Genomic DNA, 23,601 nt, shown 5'->3' on the forward strand with positions numbered 1-23,601 from the left:
GATAGGAATAGGAGAGTTACCGTGTTTCCCCGAAAATAAGACCTCACCGGAAAATAAGCCTTAGCATGATTTTTCAGGATGACACCCTGGACATAAGCCCTAATGCGTCTTTTGGAGCAAACATTCATATAAGACCCGGTCTTATTTTCGGGGAAACACGATACTTATAGTTACTCATTAGGATTAAGTGAGGCAGATAGTTAAGGATAGTGATATTTGCTCTACAGTCTTACTGTGGGAAGAATTGAAGAATGGGGTGCAGGGCTGGGGAGTAGGCTAAGGAACGGCAGTCTGAACATTGTCCGTCTACTTGGAATAAGTCCTGTCTGGTCACAGGCCAGTGCAATTTAAATGTACAGATTCAATTCAGTTTTAATGCATGACTGATAATATTTGAGATTCAGTATGAGAAGGTGTGTCTTTTTTTCTTTCTTTTGTGGTATATTCTTGCTCTATATATATAGCTTAAAGATTGCAGATAATTTACTCTGTTATTTTAAGACAGAGTAAATTTTGTATAGAAAAATAGTGTTGGCTAGATTATGAGCTTTTGCTGCTTAAGTTTTTCATTCTTGATTAAAATATCTCTGGTGGCCTTACCCTGCAGTATTTATCAAGTAATAGATTTTGAAATGCAAAGACAACTCTAAAAAGATAATCATTTCTTCCAAGGTATTTTGTCGCCTACTAGGAATTTATAAATAGGTCTATAGACCCAGTGGATAGGCTCACCTCTGGCGCAGAAAGCTGATAGGAGCAGCATTTCTATCAATTATGCTTTTTCTTAAAAAAATAAAACTATGAAAATAAAACCATAATTCATGTAACTCCTACAAGAAATGCATAATTCATGGGAAACAATAAAGGAGCAAGATAATAATTGAAAATCAACAGCTCTGCGGATTAAGAACCTTCTCTCTACGACTCAATTGTTGTCAGTTACTGCTTAACTTAACGCTGGGTTTTCCTTTTTGCTTTCAGGAAAACCTTTAACTTACGCCCTGGGTGTTACCTGTCCACAGTTTCCTGGTGGCTCACCGCTTCTGCCTGCTCCAGCCTTGCTCCGGCAGCTTCAAGGCTTCTGGGCTTCAGAGCTTGTTGTGAAAGCTTGCTGCTTTGGCCTGCTACCCCTGCTTCAGGTGTCAAAAGCTTTTAATTAGCTTGCTTCCTCTAATTATTATAACTAGGCCCTATGTGTCTGCATAACCTAGTCCTAGGGTCTGAAAGGAGAATTATTTTTAGCCATTCATTCTTCCTTAAAAACTCTTGTACCCTGGCTCTCCTGGGATTCAAGGGAGAGTAAAAGAAGTTTGAAGTTACACTGCATGGTTCACCTTTGATAGCCTCTGCGTATGCAGGGCCAGTCTTGAGTCCCTGGGGCACGCTGGTATGGGCATGTCATATTTTTATAGCCTGTGTCTGTTCTGATTGGTCAAGCCATGCTGTACCAATTTTTAAGTATGTTGACTGTTGCTACTGTATACGAGTATATAAATTGTGTCTCCATAGAGAGGCTACCTCTAGCTCTTTGGTAAACTCTTTGTAGTATTTTTAGTGTGCTTATTAAAGAGACTTAGTATTTTTTTTCATTAAATATTTTGAATACAAACTGATCACTAACAGAACAGTGTATAAAAAACAAATACAGTGATTTCCATACGTATTAACACTGCTCACCATTAACGTGTCAGTAGGTATCAAGATCATAGGCATGACGAATGGGAAGCTCCCTTCAGGACCAGCCTACAGAACTATTCAGTACTGACAGAGGTAAAGAACGCTAGCTCTGCATGAGACAGTGAGGTCTTTGTCCTGGTGCAAGAGTTAAATAAGGTGGGACCTGCAATGTGCTTAGCCACGTGCCAGGCACAGAGTAGGAAGCTTTCTATAATAAGAGTTGTTTTTGTTATTTTATTATCCTTAATATTAAACAACGGTAGAAATTATCCAGGGGACATAAAAAGGAGACAAAGACATGAAGCGATAAGTAGCGAACAGTCAGACAAAAGATACTAAAGGCTAAGTATCAAGACCTTAAAAGCCACGCATATTGTTTAGAGAGCAACAGTGAACTGGAGTAATCTGCTATACACTTACTAAATGTTACAATATACAGTTGTATTTCTATTATCATAATGCCTTCATTTTATCTGAGTTTCAGTATCAGTTTAGTAGCTGAGAATATTGATGCCTTACAACTTTCTATGTAGATCCACCCATATAGATTCCAGTCATCCACCATTTATTCAACAAATGTTTATTGAGCACCTTTTGATTCTTAAGCACTGGGCATGTACTAGGGAACAAATGAGAATCAATTATCCCTGTCCTCATAGAGCTTATATTTTAGTGAGTGAGGCAAACAATAAACAGAATATATAAATGGAATATATAGTTTGTTAAATCATAAGAGGTAAGGGGAAAAGGAAGCAAAGAAATGGGATCAAAGTGGGAAAGAGCAGAGTGACATTTCAGTGAGGGCGTGAGAGAGCAAACCATGTGGTTGTGAGGGCGAAGACTGTTCGAGACCTAGGGAAGAATAAGTACAAAGGCCCTGAGTTGGCATTGAACGAGGTGCCTAATACGTCTGCAGCAGAGTTAGCGAGGAGAGCGGGATGAGATCTGGGAGGTCGGAGGGCCAGAATATATAAGCTTACAAGTTATTGTGAGGATTTTGACTTTACTCGGAAAGAGATCAGAAACTGCTGAAAGTTTTGGAGCAGAGGAGTGTCATGATCTGAGATGCTTATGCAGGATCACTGTGGCTGCCGTGTGGAGAATAGATTGGGGGGGGGGGGGGACTAAGGGCAGAATTGAGAGGCCAGGTAGGACAATCAGGCGAGATATCATGGTAGCTTAGAATGGGATGGACCAGAGGAGGGATGGTGAATGCTGGATATATTGAACGTAGACTAGATTTGCAGAACTGCATGACAATCTTTTCTTGGATATTGAAATTCTATTTAATATAGTGTAACCATCCCTAAATTATATGTTGTAGCTATAAGTGATGATACTTAAAATTTGTTTGAGAACTTATTCCTTTACATGTCCTCTACTGTTTTATTTTTGTGGTGGTTGCAATTTTTCTGACATCATAGGACTTTTATTATGAAGTCTTTAAAGACATCTCTATATTTGGTGTTTTAAAAATGTATCTTTGTTCTGGGTTAAATTTATAATCTTTCAGTCCATACTGAATGTACATTTCATTTTGATCAAATTAAATAAGAGAGGACATTTTAACATACTACCCTCTTATATGTCAGTTAGCTGTGGTTCTTGAAATCTAGAACCTAACATTAGAGTTCTGGGAGAATCCTTTTTTTAAGTTTTCTTCTACTGAAATGAACATAAAAATGATCTGTAGGTTTAAAAGGGGAAAAGCAAGATCAGTTTTTATTTTATCACTTCATGAGCTTCATATTCTTGTCTCACTATGTCATCAATTTGATAAGTCAAGAATTATTTCCTGAACTGACATTTTTATTTTATCACACCCTACCTCATCTCAGGAAAGTGTTTAGGAAAGTCATGAGACTGTTACAAGGCAGCGCTGAGAATGTTTTCCACCCTCCAGAAGCCTGGCGTGCCTGTTACCGTGTAGATGTGTAGAGTGGGTCTCTTTTGGCCCTTACCAGCCACACTACAGTCCCTCAATAGTCAGTGGTGATTTTGTGACGAAGATGAGGCGTGGTATTCACATATCCCATTCCATGCTTCAAGTTTGGCATGTTCCATACAGAAAGTGTAGAAAGGTAAATAGAAATACCTGATTTTCTAATATTTTAGTGCCTATCTTCCTCAGTATACACATGACATAGAAATTCATAGGTATACATTTCATGTATATATACATACACACAAAAAATAATCATAGCATTCAAACTTTAATAAACTTCTTTTAAACAGTACCTTTCCCTATTAAATAGTATTCCTTAAAAGTATTTTCATGCATACGAATAATTTTCTATAATTTTTTGATATATTTAGTCAGTTTCATCTTTCAGAAAATTTATTTCTATTATTTTACTGTTGGAAAGTACAGTATGGTAAATGTTGTGGCTTAATTTTTATTTGTATGTATTTTTCAATTGAGGGCATTTCTAGCTATATTTCTATGTATTTGTACAAGTATGTATTGTGTATAAAATTACGGCAAGTTAGAAGTTGAAGAGATCAAATTCTTAACTATCTTCATAGTTAAGAAATTGAAGTAATTGGGATGCATAATACAATGTCTGCCCTTAATGGTAAAGCAAACGGCAGTTAAGAGATTGAGCTATAATGTGCTTAGTGCAAGGCCTGAAACACAGTAATAGCTAATGCTTACTGAATGCTTACTAAGTGCCAGACCCTGTTGTAAGCACTTTATACTTGTATTACTTGTTTTAATCTTCTAGTTAATATAGTTTTCAGTACGACTGTGGAAGGTAAGTACTGTTACTAACCCTGTCAGATTTTTAAGAAAACTCAGGATTTGAAAGGTTAAGTTATTTGTCCAGAGTCACATGGCTCACGACTGAGCCAGGATTCAAACCCAAGTAGTCTGGCTACAGAGTCCATACTATGTCCACCACCCTGAGCAGCACAAAAGTGCTAGCTCAGTGTTCAATAAATGTTAGTTTGTTTCTACTGTGCAGCTCTCTAATCCAGAGGTGGTTTTGGTTCCAGTATTTTTTAGGTATTTAGAAAGATAATTTAATGCATATACTCTATTTTACATAACACTCCTATTGGGGTTTTGGAGCAACACCTCATAAGCAAATGCATTAATGTTTCTGCAGTGAAGCATATTTGTCTTTATAATAGCTGAGATTAAAAAAACAAAACAAAAACTACTGTGTTTCCCCGAAAATAAAACCGGGTCTTATATTAAGGTTTGCTCCAAAAGATGCATTAGAGTTTACGTTCAGGGGATGTCCTGACAAATCATGCTGGGGCTTATTTTCCAGTTAGGTCTTATTTTCGGGGGCACATGATATAATAGCCTGATGTCAGTACATGCTGCCAAATGGATTGTGAAAACCTTTTTACTTTTAATATTGCAGGTAAGGGATTGTGGACTTGCATAAAACTCTTAGACAAGTGCCAGGCATTTATAATAGAATACACTCTGTATGTGTTGGTGGATACTACTACTACCATTAGTTATTATTGGATACTTATATACATTTATATGTGTAGGAAGTTGGTGAATCATATAGTGCTAAGCATACTTTCCTCACAACATGACCTGAGGAGGGGAAATCTAAGTGTTGGAGTCTTTTGGCCATTCTTCCCTAAATCAGAATAACGGGGCTTAAGTGATAGCCTTCCATGTCTCTTCCCTGTCCCCAATGTAGGCAGGTCTGTCTCAGTCCTCCTGTCCTTCTGTCCGTTTGCACTCCCGATTGTGCAACGTGTCATTTGAGTCTCCAGAGCAGCTTAACTGGTGTTTCCAGCCTTAATTCAAGTTTTCCCGGCTCTGTTATAGCCCCCTTTCTTTCTTTCCATCTTTGTTGAGAAATAATTGGCATATAACGTTGTGCAGGTTGAAGGTGTACAAAATGATGATTTGATACATGTGTATACTGCAAAATGGTTATCACAGTAAGGTTATCACCTCACACAATTACCTTTTTTTTTTTTTGTGGTGAGAACATTGAAGACCTACTCTTGTAGCACTTTCAAGTATATAATACAATATTGTTCACTGTAGTCACCGTGCTGTACATCAGATCCCAGAACTTCATCTTATAACTGGAAGTTTGCACCTTTTGACCAACATCTCCCTGTTTCCCTCACCCCCTAGTTCCAGGCAACCACCATTCTACTCGGTTTCTATGAGTTTGACTTTTTCAGATTCCACATATAAGTGAGATATATTATACTATTTGTGTTTCTGTGTCTGATTTATTTCACTTAGCATAATGTCCTTTAAGTTCATCCGTGTTGTCACAAAAGCAGGATTTCCTACTTTTTTATGGCTGAATTTTACGTTAGGTTGTTACGTCTTGTACAGCCTCCTTTCTTTAAACATGAGCCCCCTGAGAGAACAATGTTAACCCATCATTTCTGATATGACCAAAGACTAAAGTGATTGCATTTGAAATTGAGATAGTTTCTCTTCCTTCCCACCATTTTAATTGATGAAAAACTGTAATCACAGTCCTTGTAACCATTTATGATGATTACCAAGGAATATTCTAGTTCGTATAGTTTTATAGTAATATACATTGATTTTAATTATGTGATCATATTACTTTTATGGTAGTCTGATCCAAATGTAAATTTTTTAAATGTCCCTGATTCTGTACGTTTGCTATTAAGATTTTTAAAATTTTGGCGTTTGAGTTAAAATGTATTCTCTATCCTTGGAAATATCCCTTTGAACTGTTTGAAGATGCTATACATAGTTTGTTTTCTCCTTCTGCATATTAGGGTTGCATTTGTCTTCCCCTTCTGTACCACCCAATAACTGGACACAACTTTTGTTTCCTCTTCTACAGTTCAATCTCAGCCTTTTAGTGTCCCCAATAAGCTGGAAGGGCCCTTTGATATTACCTAGTGAAACTGATGCAGAGAAGTAGAAACAGTTTGTTGAGGGTAAAAATGGGGGCTTATTATTTGTATTTGAGAGTTTTTTGATCCATAACTAAAATATAAGATACCGAAATATCTGTACTTTTTCTTGTTGGAAAGGAATGTGTAAACTGTACAATTTGTGGCACAGCTGTCAGCCTTATTTGATCTTTAGGGGTATGTGTGTTTTGGGGGTTGTGGTATAGTATGTAAGAATATGTGGTGTGAAAATTAATATCATTTTCAGTTGATTTCATATTGTTTGATCCCACAAAACATTTGACAGCAGGCATTCACTGTAGCATTGTGCTGTAATTTGATGTGCAGTATTTAATAAGCTCTAGTTATTTCACCTTGGACATTTTGGTCAATTTCTTAGTTGTAGTAGATGTTGAGTTTAAATTCCAGGGCAGAAAACTCAAAAAGGAGGATATAATATATAATCACCAACTGATACAGTGTTCGAAACTACAGTTATTTGTTTGGCATGTGTCCACTAATGTAACTTTTTCAACTGACAATATTATTTGATTTAGGATCTTAGAATTTGAACTGCATGGAAATCATTGATAATTTTGGTATTTATTTTTTTACAGAGAGGAAAAAGGAAATGGATGACTGTAAGGTATTATTTCTTGTATTTTAAAAGTTGTATTTCCTTTTCTAGGTTGCTGTAGTGAAACTGAAAAATGCAGATAAAGTATTTGCCATGAAAATATTGAATAAATGGGAAATGCTGAAAAGAGCTGAGGTAAGAGTCTAATTATTGGAATATTTAAATAATATTTTAGAAATATTTTTAAAGAACTATAAAATTATAGAGAGCCAGTAGATCCTTAAATATCATTTAGTAACGTTTTTATCTGATGACATTACATTTTAAGGCCTAAGAGACAAATTCAACAATTCACAATTGTGATATAGTTAATGATAAAAGTTATAATTCACGGTACTAATTTAATATTGTCTGAAAACCAAATGGAAATCCTTGTAATGTGGGGCTTACACATTTATGTTAAAAGGATGTGTGGAAAACAGTTTCTTTTATAGGAAGACATTTTGTAATGCTTGATTTGCAGTTTGACATAACTTGTTGATATCATTCTGTGTTTATCTGTATTCTACTCAGTCAAAACTCAGCAGGTATTTTGAATATGCCATCTAAGACTTCTGTCTATTGCTGGTCGTGCAGTTAAATTTGTTTTGTTTTATATCATTAAAGAATGATAGTAAAATCTGCTCTTGCAAAAATTGTCAGCATTTCTATGTTGGTGCTAGATTGGAGGGAGAGATTGACTGGAGTCATGCTTATGGCTAATAATTGGTATGGTGTGGTCAGAACTGACATTACACGTAAATTTGGGGTGGGGTTCGGGAGGTCTGCGGTGCTGGATCATAGTGAGTGGCTAGACGGGGTAGGGCACTGGGGCGTCAGGGAAGCAGAGCTCACTGGTGTGGAACTGTTTCAGTATTTTCACTTGTAGAAGGGGTTATACTGCTGAGTAGGCTGAGTATTAGCTCTGGAGATTAGTAAGACCCATAAGAGGATCATGAGAAATTAGCCCTTCTGTATCTACCAGTATTTGCAGCAACCTGAAAAAGAATAGACATAGGGAAAAGCAAAAAATGTTCCCATGTGATAGATACGACGGTAGTGAAAGTAAACACTTCATTATTGTTTTGTTTGGGATATTTGGGAAATATTACAAAACACAAAGAAGAAACTAATGATCACTTGTATTCTATCACCTAGAATTAATCAGTAACATTTTTGGCAACTTTTCGCTTTTTCAGATTTTTTTTTCCATGTGTCTACTGAAAAAACTGCTCAAGTGAAATACAAATACAATCGTTGTAAAACAAATAATAATAGCACATAACAAATAAAGCTAAATACTGTTCGACTACATCCAACCTAAGTCCAGCTCCTCTCTACCTCCCATAGATAATTATTATGCAATGATATCTGTTTAAAAAGTATCTGGAAACTTTCTGGTGTGTGTACCAGTGTCCATAATATTCAATCACATCAACCTTTGCTTTTGAATTTTCCTAAGACTGAATTGCCTTACTGTCACTGCTTGAATTTTCCAGGTAGTAAGCACTGAGATTGAGTGTAACGTGCAGTATATTTGCTGGGGAGTTCTTTTGAAATCGACAACTATAGAAGGGAAAAGAAATGAAACATGACTTGTCAGGGGGAAGTCAAGCTGTCCCAGTAGCTTCCGTTGATTCAGCAGGTAGCTGTGGAGCAGAAATGGTCCTTTGGACTTCTCCTGCATGGAGCCAATGACTGATCTTTATGCACCTGCCTCAGTCAGTCATTGGCTATCTCAGAAGGCCATGGCCTTGGACTAGTAGTAATAGGCTTTCTGCCGCTGAGGCAAACCCTGAAGGGGCTGACAGCATTGCCAGCAGCTGGAGCAACAAGTCATTAAGAAATAGTCAATAATGATACTCTAATTGTTTCATAGAAATCATAATTATAGTCCACTTAGTGTTTCAGAGTTAGAGCTATTTAAAAAAATTGAGTTAAAGTTTGTACTTATTTCTTAGGAAATTGGATATGTTGGAGGAGAATTGTGAAAAGGAAGGCTCACTGTGTTCCTTTCATTACTGACTGGAAGAAGTAGCAAAATTGAAGATAAAACAAGGGATAATTGAGAATTAAATATTATTTTGTTGAATTAAAAAGCATTATTATATTCTGGGGCAAAATGGAATAGACATTCTTCTCCCTATTCCTCCCATTAAGTACAGTTAAAGACCCTACATAAAACAAACATGAGAAGAATGAAAGGGAGAAAGAGGAAGGTGGACCAGCTAGGGACCTTGGGGCCCCTGGAACACCTATTGTGTGATGTCAGTATTATTCCAATGGAAGCATCAGACAAAGACCAGACAAAGAAAGTTCAAGACCAATATGCCTCATGAACAAAGATGCAAATAGAGCGGTTCAGTATTTGAAAGGAGCTCTCCTCAAACGATTTGCAACTTACATCTTTTAGGAAGAAATTCCACATTGAAACTTTAAAAGAGGAATTCATTATAAAGTAGAACGGAATTGAATTTCTATACTTGAATTATCAAATTGTTTTTCTAAAAAACAAACATTAAAAAGAAACCCATTCTGACTATGACTTATTCAACTTTGGAAAACTGGGCCTACCAATGACACAGTAAATTACAGATGAGCAGCAACCTTTTTAATTTTTTTAATCTGTGTATTGTTTATGCTTTAAAACAATTTTTTCAGCGATTTACCTCCAACCTATTTGCCATATTTATGTCTATTTCTGGTATATACCAAATATATAATTAGTGGGACAGGGATTATTTGAAGGTACTAGGAAACCTTCTTTTTCCAAACCTGGACAGCTGAATAATTACTAAATAATCTTAAAGAGATTGATATCTCTACAGGTTCATCAATACAAACTTTGCTAGTACATTAACAATATCTTAAGCTAACCTCACCCAATCTATTCTGTAGATTTTATCTTCTCTTCAAATTTATTCAGCTCTTACTGACTTCACTCATATAGGAGATATCCTTACTCATTTCATTGGAAGATGCAGTATAGTTTCCAGAAATGGACTCCATCTCGAGAATTAAACCTCTCTGATACTCAGTAATCTCGTTTATTAACTGAAGGTAATAATGGTTTCTATGTCCATTAGACCATTATGTCCATTAAGGGGAATAATAATGGTCTAATGGACGTAGAGACCATTAACTGCGTTATTACTGGTTTGTGCCTATTATTATTTTTGTTATTGTTATCCCTGTCTTACTATTTTTATAATTCTGGTGCCAGTAGTGGTGGTAGTAATAGTAGTAGTAGTACCCTGTTTCCCTGAAAATAAGACCTAGCCGGACCATCAGCTCTAATGCGTCTTTTGGAGCAAATATTAATACAAGACCCGGTCTTATATTGTGTTACATATATAAGACCCATTATTATGTTATAGTATATATAATTTTTGCTCAAAAAGATGCATTAGAGCTGATTGTCAGGCTAGGTCTTATTTTCGGGGAAACAGGGTAGTAGTAGTAGGAGGAGGAGTTGTAATCATAGTAACAGTAGTAGTAGTAATAGTAGTAGTAGTAGTAACAGTAGTAGTAGTAATAGCAGCAGCTGTAGTACTAGTAGTAGTAGTAGTAATAGTAGTAATGAATTGGGGTCATTAGACGTGATATGCCTCTACTTCCTGATCTGCTACCTATATTAAAAAAATACAAGTACTACAGAAAATAAAATGTAAAAAAAATGAAAGCTCCCTTTCTCCCCCAGATATCCAGTCTTTCTGTCCAAAGTAAATAATCATTAAGAATTTCTTATTTATCCTTAAGAGAAAATTTTGCTGTAATGGAATCATATTAAAGGACTGATTTTTCACATTGCTATGATCATTTAATAGTATATGTTGGATTTTTTCCATTTCCATATTTGTAGCTTTATCTCATTCTTTTTTATAACTTCCTTATACTGAATGGATATATATTTATAGTAGGTTGATTTTTTAAAAAACATTGATGGGCATTTAGATTGCTTTTACATTTTGACTATTTTGAACTATGCTGTAGTAAAATTTTATACATGTACCTTGGAGTACTTTTGCAAGTGTACTCAAAGTGTGAATTCTCAGTAAGGTGGAATCAAACTATCAGTAAGTTCAGTTATTTTACCACATCTAACTATGTGTGGTTGGCAAAGAGAATTTCACAAGAGAGAAAATAGTGCATCAGAACTAGTCATGCCACCTAAAAAGTATGTGCGATGTAAGTAAAAATAGAAGGCCTCTGAAATGCTGTTCATCAGAGATGTGGCTTTTGGCTACCCTGAGGTATACTGTTTGTGTATACTGAGGTTGAATTGACTTTAAGAATAATTTTTGTACTAAGGGATTTTCATGTTGTGCTGACTCTAGAATTTGTCCACTCCCCAGATTAAAGCCTAAGTAATGGCACTCCTGGGTATGAGGGGGCAGGTATACATTAAACTTGAGTAGCCATTGCTAAACTGTCTTCTAAAAACATTGTGTCAGTATATCTTTGCACTCATAGTTTGTAAATGTGTTTGTTTTTTCACTCATTTGCCAATTGTGAATGTTATCAAATGATTTATCTTGAATTATGTAAAAAAACATTTTTACTAACAAATAAGTTAAAAAATGACCTATTTCTTCTTTGGTTCAGCCATCAAATATAAAAATGGAGGTTTAAAAGTGAATTAATGTCTTGGTGTATAAGACCTAATGTTGAATTCTTGCATTTTGCAATTTAAAATTCCACTCATTTATTTTTTTAAAATGAAAAAAAATTGGCTTTCCCCCCCTCAAATATTAGATTAGAGAGAATGAATCAGTTACTATTTGAAAGAATTTCTCTGATTATATTTTATGGGTGAGAGAAATCTTTATCACTAATAAAAGAAGCCAAAGTATATATAATCTGAGTGCATTTTCTTGTTTTAATACATGATTTCCAAGTATTCAGGAAATTTTGTGTGCTGTATAGGAATGTATAAGAATGTTCTGATGAAGGCATCTATGGATCTAGGCTAGAGAATCATGAAAGTTTTGGCAGAATTATTATCCTTTATATCTGGTCCATAGTAACTTCTGTTTCAGCATATTCCTGTTGCTCTTTCTCTTAAGCAATAACCCATTAAGGATAAAATTTAAACAGTATGTAACTTAATGTTAAAAATATAAAACTGCAAACAAAACAGTCAAAACCATCACTGTGCAAGCAGAATATTTGGTTGAATAGAAACTGAGTGACAGAATGTGAAGGAGTTATGTAATCTCCAGTAACCCCTCCTACATGTTTATTGCATTCTTAGAGGCTCAAATATTCAGTTTTTAAAGAGGAAATATTTTTTTAAAAAAAATCTTTATTTTAAAAAAAAAGGTAATTGAAGCAGATATTATGACAGTCTTTTAACCATGTTGACTCCTTGCCTCAACTTTATGAACCCCATACTATACATGCATCATGGTTTGGTTAATACTGATCTAGAACAGTGTCTCTCAACAGTGGCATTTGTGATATTCCTTGTGTGCCAAGTAATTCCTGTGGGACTGACCTATGCAGTCCCACTGTTAGGATGTGTGGCAGCATCCCTGGCCTCTTCCCACTAAATGTCAGTAGCGTTACCCCTCAATTGTGATTGCCAGCTGAGGATGTGATAGGAGACTGTGCTTCACACGTGTAAACTTAGTATCTGAGGCATTAAGACCTAAGCATTTATGGAGAACGTCATATGATGTCTGGGATTTGCTTTAAAAATGTTGTGTGTGAGTGTACACACATGTGTACACACGTGCATGGAGGGTGGCTGTAGATGAAATAAGATTGAGCAGTAAAATAATTGTTGAAGTTAATGGGTACATTCTGGGGAAGGGGCTTTTTTTACTGTTCTCTTTTGTATGTGTTTGAAGTTTTATATGATGAATAGTTTATATATTTTAAAAAATTAATTTTTTCACTGAACAATTTAGAAGAGATTAGAATCTATTGAAGTTTAATATGTTCTGATGACAAAAAGTCTTTGGAGCTTAATTTAGTTAGGAGTCATCAATCAGATGTGTCTTAGATTCTAGTTGGAATGTCTGTAAAATTCCAGATAGTTGTTGTATAAGATGAAGCCAGGAAAAAGGGGTCTCTTCGGCACCTTTACCACCTCTGTAGAATGTTTGCAGCAAACCACAACCTCAGGTCAAACTCTAAAACAGAATTTAGTGTTAAGTATGTCAAGTGATTCTATTTTTACCTTAAAATAAGCCAAAGCATAATGTTAATAACCTAATTGAAGGGTAAAACTGCCCATTTATTTGGTTTGTGCTTTAATTGTTTTTAGTATTTCCTCTGGTGATGTTGTTTAATGCATGGTTTTGGAAATTCTATTTGATCAAATATAATTTATAGAAAATACATGGAAAAAATTAGAGTATCTAATTAGGGTAAATTAGGTAATGTTATTTGTTTTGTATATCATGGCTATTGAATTTACTTTGTGGCAAATAAATTATTAAGCACCTATATATAAAAAGTACTATATGATGATTTTTCAGTGTGTGTGGAATATGGCATAGCCATTACAAAAAATTAGGTAGGTCTCTGTACTGGTATGAAAAGCTGTTTAGGTATATTATTACTTGAAAAAGCAACTTACGGAGCACTGTGATCTCATTTGTGTAAAGAAAAGAAAAGATGGGGGATATGAGATACCATTTGAATACAGAGAGAGAGAGAGAGAGAGAGAGAGAGAAAGAGAGAGAGAGAGAGAGTTTACATATACACAGAAGTTTTCTGAGATGATACTCAACAGAGTTTATATAGTAACCTCTGGACACAACAAGTGGACAATGAAAGTATGGGGGCAGGACCCAGGGAGACCTTCAGTTTCTACTTTACCTTTAAGTTCTTTTTGAACTTTCTGGCATAGTAGTTTTTTAAATTCAAAATTTAAAGATATATTATAAAATTATAATGTATCATATAAAATTATTTTTTATTTTTAGCCACACATTTCTAAGGTTCTCCAGGACATACTTCTATTATATGGAAATATTCTCAGAATAAATTAAAACTTTCACAAATCAAAAAGAAAAAGATAGTTCATTGTAGAAAATGGGCAAAGGGGAGTGAACAATTCAAAGAAAAGACTCAGATGTCTAATAAGCATGTATAAAGTTATTTATCTGCACCTATAATTAGGATTATGTTAATAAAAGAACAATGAGATATTATTTCACACCCATCACATTAACAAACACTTGAAAGTCTAATAATGCTAAGTGCAGTTGAGGATGTGGGTGAAATGGGAGATTTCATACTCTGGGGAAGTATAGTAATTGGTACAGCACTTAGGAAAGAAAATTGGCTGTATCTGGTAATGTTGAAAATGCTTCAATCTAACATTTCTACTTCTAAATGTACACCCTATAGAAACTCTTGTACAAACATACTCTTGCAACGTTATAATAACACAAAAATGGAAATGACCTATGTTTACATGATTAGGAGGGTTGCATAAATAAATGTTGGTGTATTTAAATAGTGGAATACCCTAGCAATTAAAAGGAAAAACAAGTCATGATTGAGTAAAAAGTAATCAAGTTGCAAAAGGATAGATAAAATTATGCCATTGGTGGAAATTTTCAAAACACAAAACAATTCTGTTTTTGGATACATACATGTGTGATCAAAGCATATGATGTGAAGAATAAATACTAACTTCAGATTATTTATTGTATTGGGAAGAAGGGAGAAGAATGTGATAGCAGTAGGAAGGCTACTATAATTTGTATCTTATTTCCTTAAAAAGACCAGAGGTAAATGTGGCAAAATGCTGACATTTGTATTATCTGGATGGTAGATTGGACCATGATTGTTAAATGATTCTGTGTATTTTGCCTATTTTTAAAACTATAACAGTATTTTTTAGTGCAAAATATTTTTAAGTATACTCTTCCAGTTGTCTGATTTCTGAGGGTGCTTTAAATTTGACTTATTGAAAGCTCACATTGATATTGGATGTATTTCTTTTCCAGAGCAGAAAGTGTAATAAACATATTAAGCAATTGTTTGCATAATATATGTCCTAGTTTTACATAAAGTGTCCTCTGTCTAAAAATATTTCTTTTTCCTTTTCAGACAGCATGTTTTCGTGAAGAAAGAGATGTGCTAGTGAATGGAGACAATAAATGGATTACAACTTTGCATTATGCTTTCCAAGATGACAATAACTTAGTAAGAATCATTTTTTTCCAGTTTTATTGAGAAATAATTGACATACATCACTGAGTAAGTCTAAGGGCTATAGCGTAATGGTTTGATTTACATGTATTGTGAAATGATTACCACAGTGGGTTCAGCTAACACCCATCTTTCTCATATAGGTACACTAAAAAGAAAAAGAAGAAAAAAAGGAAATTTCTCCTTGTCATGAAAACTCTTAGGATTTACTCTTCCCAACTTTCCTATACATCATACAGCAATGTTCGCTATAGTCACCATGTTGTGTGTTACATCCTTAGACATATTTATCTTATAACTGGAAGGTTGTAACTTTTGACCACCTTCCTCCAGTTCCACCTCCTTCCATCCTCTACCTCTGATAACAAGTCTGACATCACATAAGTCTGACTTTGACCTGTTTCTATGAGTTGTTTTTCCTTTTTTTAAGATTCCACATATAAATGAAATCATACAGTATTTATCTTTCTCTGTCTGACTTACTTCACTTAGCATAGTGCCTTCAAGGTCCATCCATGTTGTCACAAAGGTGGGCTTTCCTTGTTTTTTATTTATTTTTTGTTTTGTTTATTAAATTTATTGGGGTGACATTGGTTAGTAAAATTATATATTGTGTTGTGATGTGTGTTCACCACCCAGAGTCAGTTCTCCTTCCGTCACCATATAATTGACCCCTTTTACCCTCTTCTACCACCAGCCCTGCTTGCTTACCCTTTCGTAAATACTAAATTGTTGTCTGTGTCTATGAATTTTTGTTTGTTGTTTCAGTTTTATATCCCACTTATGAGTGAAATCATATGGTTCTTGACTTTTTCTGTCTGAATGACTTTACTTAGATGATAATCTCAAGATCCATGTATGTAGTCACAAATGGCAGTGTTTCATCTTTTCTTATGGCTGAGTATATTCCACTGTGTATGTATGTACCACATCTTCTTTACCCAATTATCTATCAAAGGACACCTTGGTTGCTTCCATGTGTTAGCCATCGTGAATAACGCTGCAATGAACATAAGGGTACATACATCTTTGCGAATAAATATTTTCAGATTTTTTTGGGTAGATATCCAAAAGAGGGATTGCTTGGTTATCTGGTAATTGTATCCTTAATTTTTTGAGGAACCCCCATACTGTTTTCCATAGTGGCTGTACCAATTTATATACTACCAGCAGCGTATGAGGGTTTCTTTTTACCCACAACCTCTCCAATAACACTTGTTATTCTTTGTCTTGTCGGTAATAGCCATTCTAATAGGTGTGAGGTGGTATCTCATTGTTGTTTTGATTTGCAGTTCCCTGATAGCTAGTGAAGTTGAGCATTTTTTTCATACATCTGTTGGCCGTTTGTATGTCTTCTTGGGAGAAGTATCTATTCATGTCCTCTACCCACTTTTTAATTGGATTATTTTTTGTTGTTGAGTTGTATGAGTTCTTTATATATTTTGGGTATTTGGCTGATATCTTTGTTTTTTTATGGCTGAATAATATTCCATTGTGTATGTATATGTACCACAACTTCTTTATTTATCCATTGGTGGACACTTAGTTGCTTCTATGGCTTGGCTATTGGAAATAATGCATACGCATATGACAAAATAAGGAAAGGAGAGAAAAGTAGACTTCAAATATTATGTATTTAAGGCACAGTAGAGTGTGGATTATTTTGTTAACGAATTAAGTGACAGCATGGTATTTATTATGCAACTTACTGTAACTACTAAGTTGTACCAATAATACAGTAAATGTCTACATTGCCACACTGAGCATTCATCACAATATTCGTAACTCACAGGAAAGCAGCAATCAGAAAAGTAAGGAGATTTAAAACAGAATATCTTATCAGAATTCCTTCACAAAAACAGAAAATGAAATTGAGGCTGCAACTGTGGTAAGTTCCTGAGGGGCTCATTTAGCCAAGCAAGGAAAGCCATTTACCAATGTTGAGTTAATTAAATCATGTTTGATTGCAGGAGCCAAAGAAACGTGTCCACAGAAAATTAACTTGTCTAAGACTATTAGCCTTTTGGCAAGAACAGTTGCTCAAAGAATTGAGTCACTGGGAGCAACATCAGTAGTTGATTATAAAACCAGGGAAATGATTTTGAGGGGTTTTCTTTGGCTCTTAAGTTGAAAGATGTTACTGATTCTGCTTAGTTGTTATTTGAGGAGTCAGTGCTGAGTTTGAAGTAACTGAGGAATTAGCCTCTATGAATAGTTTGTGTGGAATAATTATAGTCAGTATTTTCAAAGAAGTTGAGAAAACACTAATTTGGCATAAGTTGAATTGGAATTTGCTAAGATGTATTACAGTTGAGAGTGATGAAAATATGTGTGGAGCAGAAAGAGGCTTATTTGGACATATGTACAAATCGTGAAAATATTAGGTGCTTAAAGCCTGTGGATATTTATTGTGTTACTAATCAAAAGGTAGTTTGCTGTAAATATTTGAACCTATCATACATTATTGAACTCGTAGTATCAATGTTAAACTGCATTCAGTCTCATGGAAACAACTATTATTATTTCCATGAATTTTTGTCAAATCAACGCTGAGTATCCTGACTTGCTATACCGTACAACTGTTCAATGGTTTTTTCCAATGGTAATATTTTATTGCTATATTGTGAACAAGGGGCCAAGATTGAAATATTTCTGAACAGAAAACCCTACCTACAGTCATTATTGTGAAATAGCTTTGGAAAATAGCTTTTCCTATGGACTTGGTATGTTTTTAAAATAAATTTAACGTAGTCGGTGATATCCCTGAAATAGTATCTCCATTCTGTAATAAAATCACCTTAACTTTAAGGAGTTATAACTGACATATAAATATCTTCTATTTACTAGCCTTCATGCTAAGTGATGCACTACAGAGAAGGTATCATTATTGTAGTTATGTCGATGAGAAAATAAAGTATCAAAGAGAATAAATAATTTTCAAAAGCCACTTAAAACCCAGAGTCAGAATTTAAATACAGGTCTCACTGACTACAAAGCCTATCCTTCTGCTGTGCCTAATTTTCACTCACCTTAAAAAATGATGTAATATAATATATAATATGTAATACGTTTATGAAACAATCTAGAAGATAACAAAAAGCTATGACATTGTCTGTAATTTCACATTTTGGTATATATTCCTGTCTCTTCTTTTTGGGCATATACACGCACACAGTTAAGGCAAAGTCTGTTGTTTTTATTTGCATTATGCATAGTAATCTCTGAATACTACTTCATTGCTGACATTAAATGGGGGTTTTCCACACATCAAGCAATTCTGTGGGATGTCCTACAGTTTAACTGAATCCTGGCACTTCCTGGGGATAGGGTCAGATCCCACAGGTTAAGGGTTCAAGCCTAGAAGACTGCTGCCCTCACCACCCAGTCACAAGTCCAGTGTGTTACTTGTTCTTCTGGCCCACAAGTTATAGATGGGAGATTCCCTCTTGGGGTTCAGTTAATTTGCTAGAGCAGCTCACTTAACTGAGGTACAGCCTGATGAAGAGATGCATGGGGCAAGGAATGAGGAAAGGGGCACAGAGCCTCCAGTGCTCTCTGCGAATGCACCACTCTCCCAGGACCTCCACACGTTCACCAAGCTCGAAGCTCTCTGAACCCCATCCTTTTGGGGTCTTATGAGTCTTCATTACCTAGGCACGATTGATTGAATCATTGGCTGTTGATTGATTCAACCTCCAGCCCCTTTCCCCTCTGTCTGGGGGTGGAACTAAAATTCTAAACCTTTAGTCTTGGTTCCTCTAACAGCCAGCTCCCATCCTTAGGTTGCCTAGGGGTTTTTCAAAAGTCACCTCGTTATCATAAATCAGGTGTGGTTGAAAGGGTGTGTTCCAAATAACAAAAGACACCTTAATCTTGTCACTTGGGAAATTCCAAGGGCTTTTAGGAGATCTGTGGTCTGTACTGCAAAATATGTATTTCTTATGTCACAGTATCACACACATACCCATAAGAGTTCACATCTAAAATTACTTGGCTTTTGTTTATATGTACCAAAGAAAGGAAAAGTTCATTCTGAAATTTCATGCTATCAGAAATGGGAAGAGAAATATATATGGTGCGAATTACTGCATTCTGTGCCACAGTGGTTTCCAAGTGGTGATTACTGGTCCAAGATGAAATAAAGGACATGGAATGATGACGAAGATGAATTTACTCAATGTAAAGGATTGTCTTATATTCTGAATTATTAAAATCCTTTTTGAAGAATTAAAATGTTCATTCTTCTATGAAATGTTGGTAAAACTGTGATCTGTTATGGTAGGTAGTGATGATGTTATTTTTATATATTGTTACTGTGCAAAATATAACAAAACAATGGTAATCCTATGTTGTTCCCATCGCCGATTTTTAAAAATTTTATTTTACCACTTTATGAATTTACAAGCTCTGTAATGACTGGTGATGATAATCTTACACAGCTTCTTGTTGATTAACAACAAAAGTATTTGACCTAGTGCTATTTGACCGTGGGCTACTTTAAATATATTATTTTTCACCCTTATTATGTATTGAGTACATTTTATTTTTTCATTCCCAGTACCTGGTTATGGATTATTATGTTGGTGGGGATTTGCTTACTCTGCTCAGCAAATTTGAAGATAGGTTGCCTGAAGATATGGCTCGGTTTTACTTGGCTGAGATGGTGATAGCAATTGATTCCGTTCATCAACTCCATTACGTACACAGGTGAGTAAGATGCTCCTTCATTGACTGTGGCTGGAAGCCATCATACGATTCTAGAATCCGAGGTCTGTTTGTACCAAATGTATTAATTATGTACCAAATTGTACATTTCTCATCAAAAAACTTAATTCTGAGATGCTTTTAGTTGTTTTGCTTTCTTGTTGTTATTGTCATTATTTGTCAGCATTGAAGAATTGATGTGCCGGTTATACATCTGTGTGCATGTATAGTATCTATTTTCACTTCCAGTCAGCATTTCTACAGGATACTTCTAAGAAAGCACTCTTATTTAAATGTACATATAGTTTCCTTCTCAAAAAAGCTATGCATGGGCCAATATTCTTATAGTTGAGTTTTATGTTTTGATATCAGCCAGAATTTTAGGCCATACAAGTCCATTTGCTAAATAAGACCCCATAATACATATTTTACGTTTCTCAAGAAGATGCTTTCACGGATTCTATAAATGTTAAAACATGTTTGTGTAGGAAAGTGATAATTTTGATGACTGGAAAAAATTATTTATTTTTAAATTATTTGACAAGTACAATGATTTATTTAAAAATTTCCGTACAGATGAGTGTTATGTTGTATGCAGTTTACGATGGAATAAAAAGAAAAAAATGGGCTTATTTACAAGATGATTTTCATACAGGATTGTTCTTGTACCTGCTGACACATTAAACATCTTTATGTAAACAGCCCATAATAATTTATGTGTAATAAAAAATTTTTAAATGTATTGGGTGATTTAAAAGGCAGTTTTACATTTTAAAAGGAAAGAAAGTAGGAAATCATCACAGAGTTACAGGAGAATTAATCATTTATATGAGAGAATTTTGGGGTTGTGTAAAATGTGAGAAAGGGTAAGGCGATAGTAAAGAAAAGTAGGTAACCAGGGATACTGCCAGGTTAGAACAAAATGGAACCATTTTCTAAGACAGTAGTCTGCAAACTTTAGCATGCATCAGAAGCTCCTGGAGGACTTATTAAAACCCAGACTGTTGGGTCAACTCCAGAGTTTCTGATTGAGTAGGTTGAATGGGGCCGGGGAATTGGCATTTCTGGCATCTTCCCAGGAGATGCTGCTGCTGGTCCATCGACCACACATGGAGAACTTTGGTTCTAAAACAGCAGTGACTGTTCTTTTAAGTTGTGGGTGATGAGAGTAATTCCATAATGGAATTAGGTAATTTAAAGTAAGAATGCATACGATAAATGATGGCAAAATATGTGGAGGACTAAAGAATCACGAGATTGAAATTATATTTAAAAGTAAAGAACCTAAACCAGGATAAGATAACTAATGAACAGACATTGTCAAGTTATGTTTTCATACTTATCTTTAATTCTTGTTTCTTATTTATGTTGGTTTTGGATATTAATGTTAAAGGTTTCCCACAGATGTCGGAGATTCACATTTACAGTAAGGTGTTAAAAAGCTGATGGGACACGCTGTATGTCTGTGTAATCTGGCTTAGCTGTTTCATTGGGAGAATATCCCAATTTCAGAATTGTACACCTTTTCACTTGCCCTGTTTAGAATCCCTCAGAAAAGAATCTTCTAATCTTCTATGTGGGGAGCAAAGCCTGGCTGTTATCCTCTTTGCAGCGAAATGGGAAAGAGATCTGAGAAGTGGTCTCAATATTTTCAAAGCCCCACCATTAAAGCTTTTCTAATGAGCAATATAATGTTATACAAAGAACATAAATTCTAGCATTAGCCTGCCTTGGATTTTAATCTAGGCTGTGCTACTTCTGGTATAGTTTTTTTCATGTGAAAGGTCCAAATTTCAGATCAGTCTAAGATCTTAAGGGCTCTGGCTCACTAGCTTTTGGTTGAGTAGAATCTCTTTCTGAAGGCAGTTAAGCTAGTTTCATGGAACTTAATGGCGTACTTTTGTGCTTTCCTGTGTTTGTTTTAAAGTTGAAAACTAGCTTGAATAAATTCTTAGGATGGAATGTGTTTTTAGAAGTAATATCTCCTTACCCTAGTTCAAAAATAAACCAAAAAACCAAAAACCTAAAAACAATTCACTATTCATGAATTTCTTCATAACTCCTGTGTTTTCCCACTGGAATTTGTTTCATATTCAAGATTTGTGATTACAGGTTTTATTAACCTAATCTACTTAATGTTAATAACATTTTATATAATGTGGTTAAGTCTAGGGCAGTGTCCTCTGACACATCATAGGAAGTGGATCAAACCTATTTTAATTGAATTTGTTGGGGGAAATACCACGGAATTCAGTTCTAAAGAGTTTTTCATCCCTTATTTCATGAGAATTTTGTTAAGGATAGGTGTGTATTGGGTCTCCACCAGCTGGGCTTCAGGCTGATTTCATCTCTTTCAGCTTGGATTTGTGGTATGATTTGGCAGTTATCCTCTTGATATATGTAAAATCATTACACTTTTACAAAAAGATAGAAATACTTTAAGACCTGAGGCTAACATAAAACTCCGTTCAGCCCCTCACAGGCCAGAGATACATTTCAAAATTGGAATTTTTCATACTGCTAATGAAAGTATTTGTATAATATCCTGAAATTACTAAAGAATAGATGAATAGATAATGTTAGTTAAAAATTGTTAGCGATAGGTGAACTCAGGATGTGTATCATCAGAATCATTTTATATAAAGGTAATCATTATTGCAGTGCATTTGATATTTCAGTAATTATGAGGAATTCAAAGGTAGAGGGAACAGTCCCAAAAGACCACCCTTACTTCTGACACTGATTGCAGGTTCGGGGGTTTCCCAGAACCACCCTCAGTTTCGATAATTTGCAAGCACTCACAAAACTCACTGAAAGCTGTTCTACTTACTGTTCATTACATGGAAAGGGTAAAGATGAAAATCAGCCAAGAGAAGAGGTGCTCGGGCAGAGTTCGAGAGAGGTACAGGTGTAGAGCTTCCGTCCTCCTCTCAGTGTGGCATTAGGGCAGCATTACTTTCCCGGCATCCCTGTGTGATGGTAGCAATGGAGTATTGCCAACCAGGGAGCTCACTTGAGCCTTTGCTTTACAGAGTTTTTCGAGGGCTCAACATACCGACCTTGTCTCTAGCCTTTCCCAGAGGTTGGGACGATACTTATAGTTTCCAGTCCTTTCCAGGGGTAAAACTTACACTATATGGCCCAAATAAATTCCATCCATCATAAATTACATTGTTAGAGTATGTGGTGGCCAAAGCCCCCAGGCAAACAAAGACATCCAGTCAGGTGTGATATTCCAAGAGTCTAGAGATCACCGACCGCCCAGTAGCTGAAGGCAATGGCCAGACCTCTCTGTGGGTACGATTAGTTCTTCTCTACACAGGCCTCCCCTGGCCTTTAGTCCTATTGGTCTGGGCCTCTATACTTAGCATAGTGTTTATGTGGTGGACACAGCAGTGCAGGGTAAGGGTAGACTTAAAGAAATCAGTGAACCATCCTCTAGAGCCATGATATATATTTTTATATTTTGTACTAAATTACTTGTTTCTCCCTTTGCTGTCCCGCTGTTGTGTCATATGATAAGGCATGTGCAGAACTATTTAGCATAGAAACTAGCTGATGTCTTG

The 23,601-nt window shown here is 35.4% G+C and overlaps 1 protein-coding gene across 18 annotated transcripts in view; it reads left to right on the forward strand.

Moving 5' to 3' along the window:
• Positions 1–23,601, forward strand: part of CDC42BPA (CDC42 binding protein kinase alpha) — a 203,728-nt gene that overhangs the window by 57,221 nt on the left and 122,906 nt on the right. For 17 of the 18 annotated variants that reach the window (XM_074316911.1, XM_019730880.2, XM_019730876.2 and 14 more), the window contains 3 exons: positions 7,232–7,315; positions 15,230–15,325; positions 19,890–20,038. In XM_074316911.1, coding sequence (XP_074173012.1) covers positions 7,232–7,315; positions 15,230–15,325; positions 19,890–20,038 — 329 coding nt within the window. Of the gene's footprint in view, positions 1–981; positions 1,140–7,231; positions 7,316–15,229; positions 15,326–19,889; positions 20,039–23,601 lie in introns of all 18 variants that reach the window. The other variant, XM_074316912.1, reaches the window with a different exon arrangement.

This window comes from Rhinolophus sinicus, linkage group LG12 (assembly GCF_036562045.2).
Source record: "Rhinolophus sinicus isolate RSC01 linkage group LG12, ASM3656204v1, whole genome shotgun sequence".
NCBI lineage: Eukaryota > Metazoa > Chordata > Mammalia > Chiroptera > Rhinolophidae > Rhinolophus > Rhinolophus sinicus.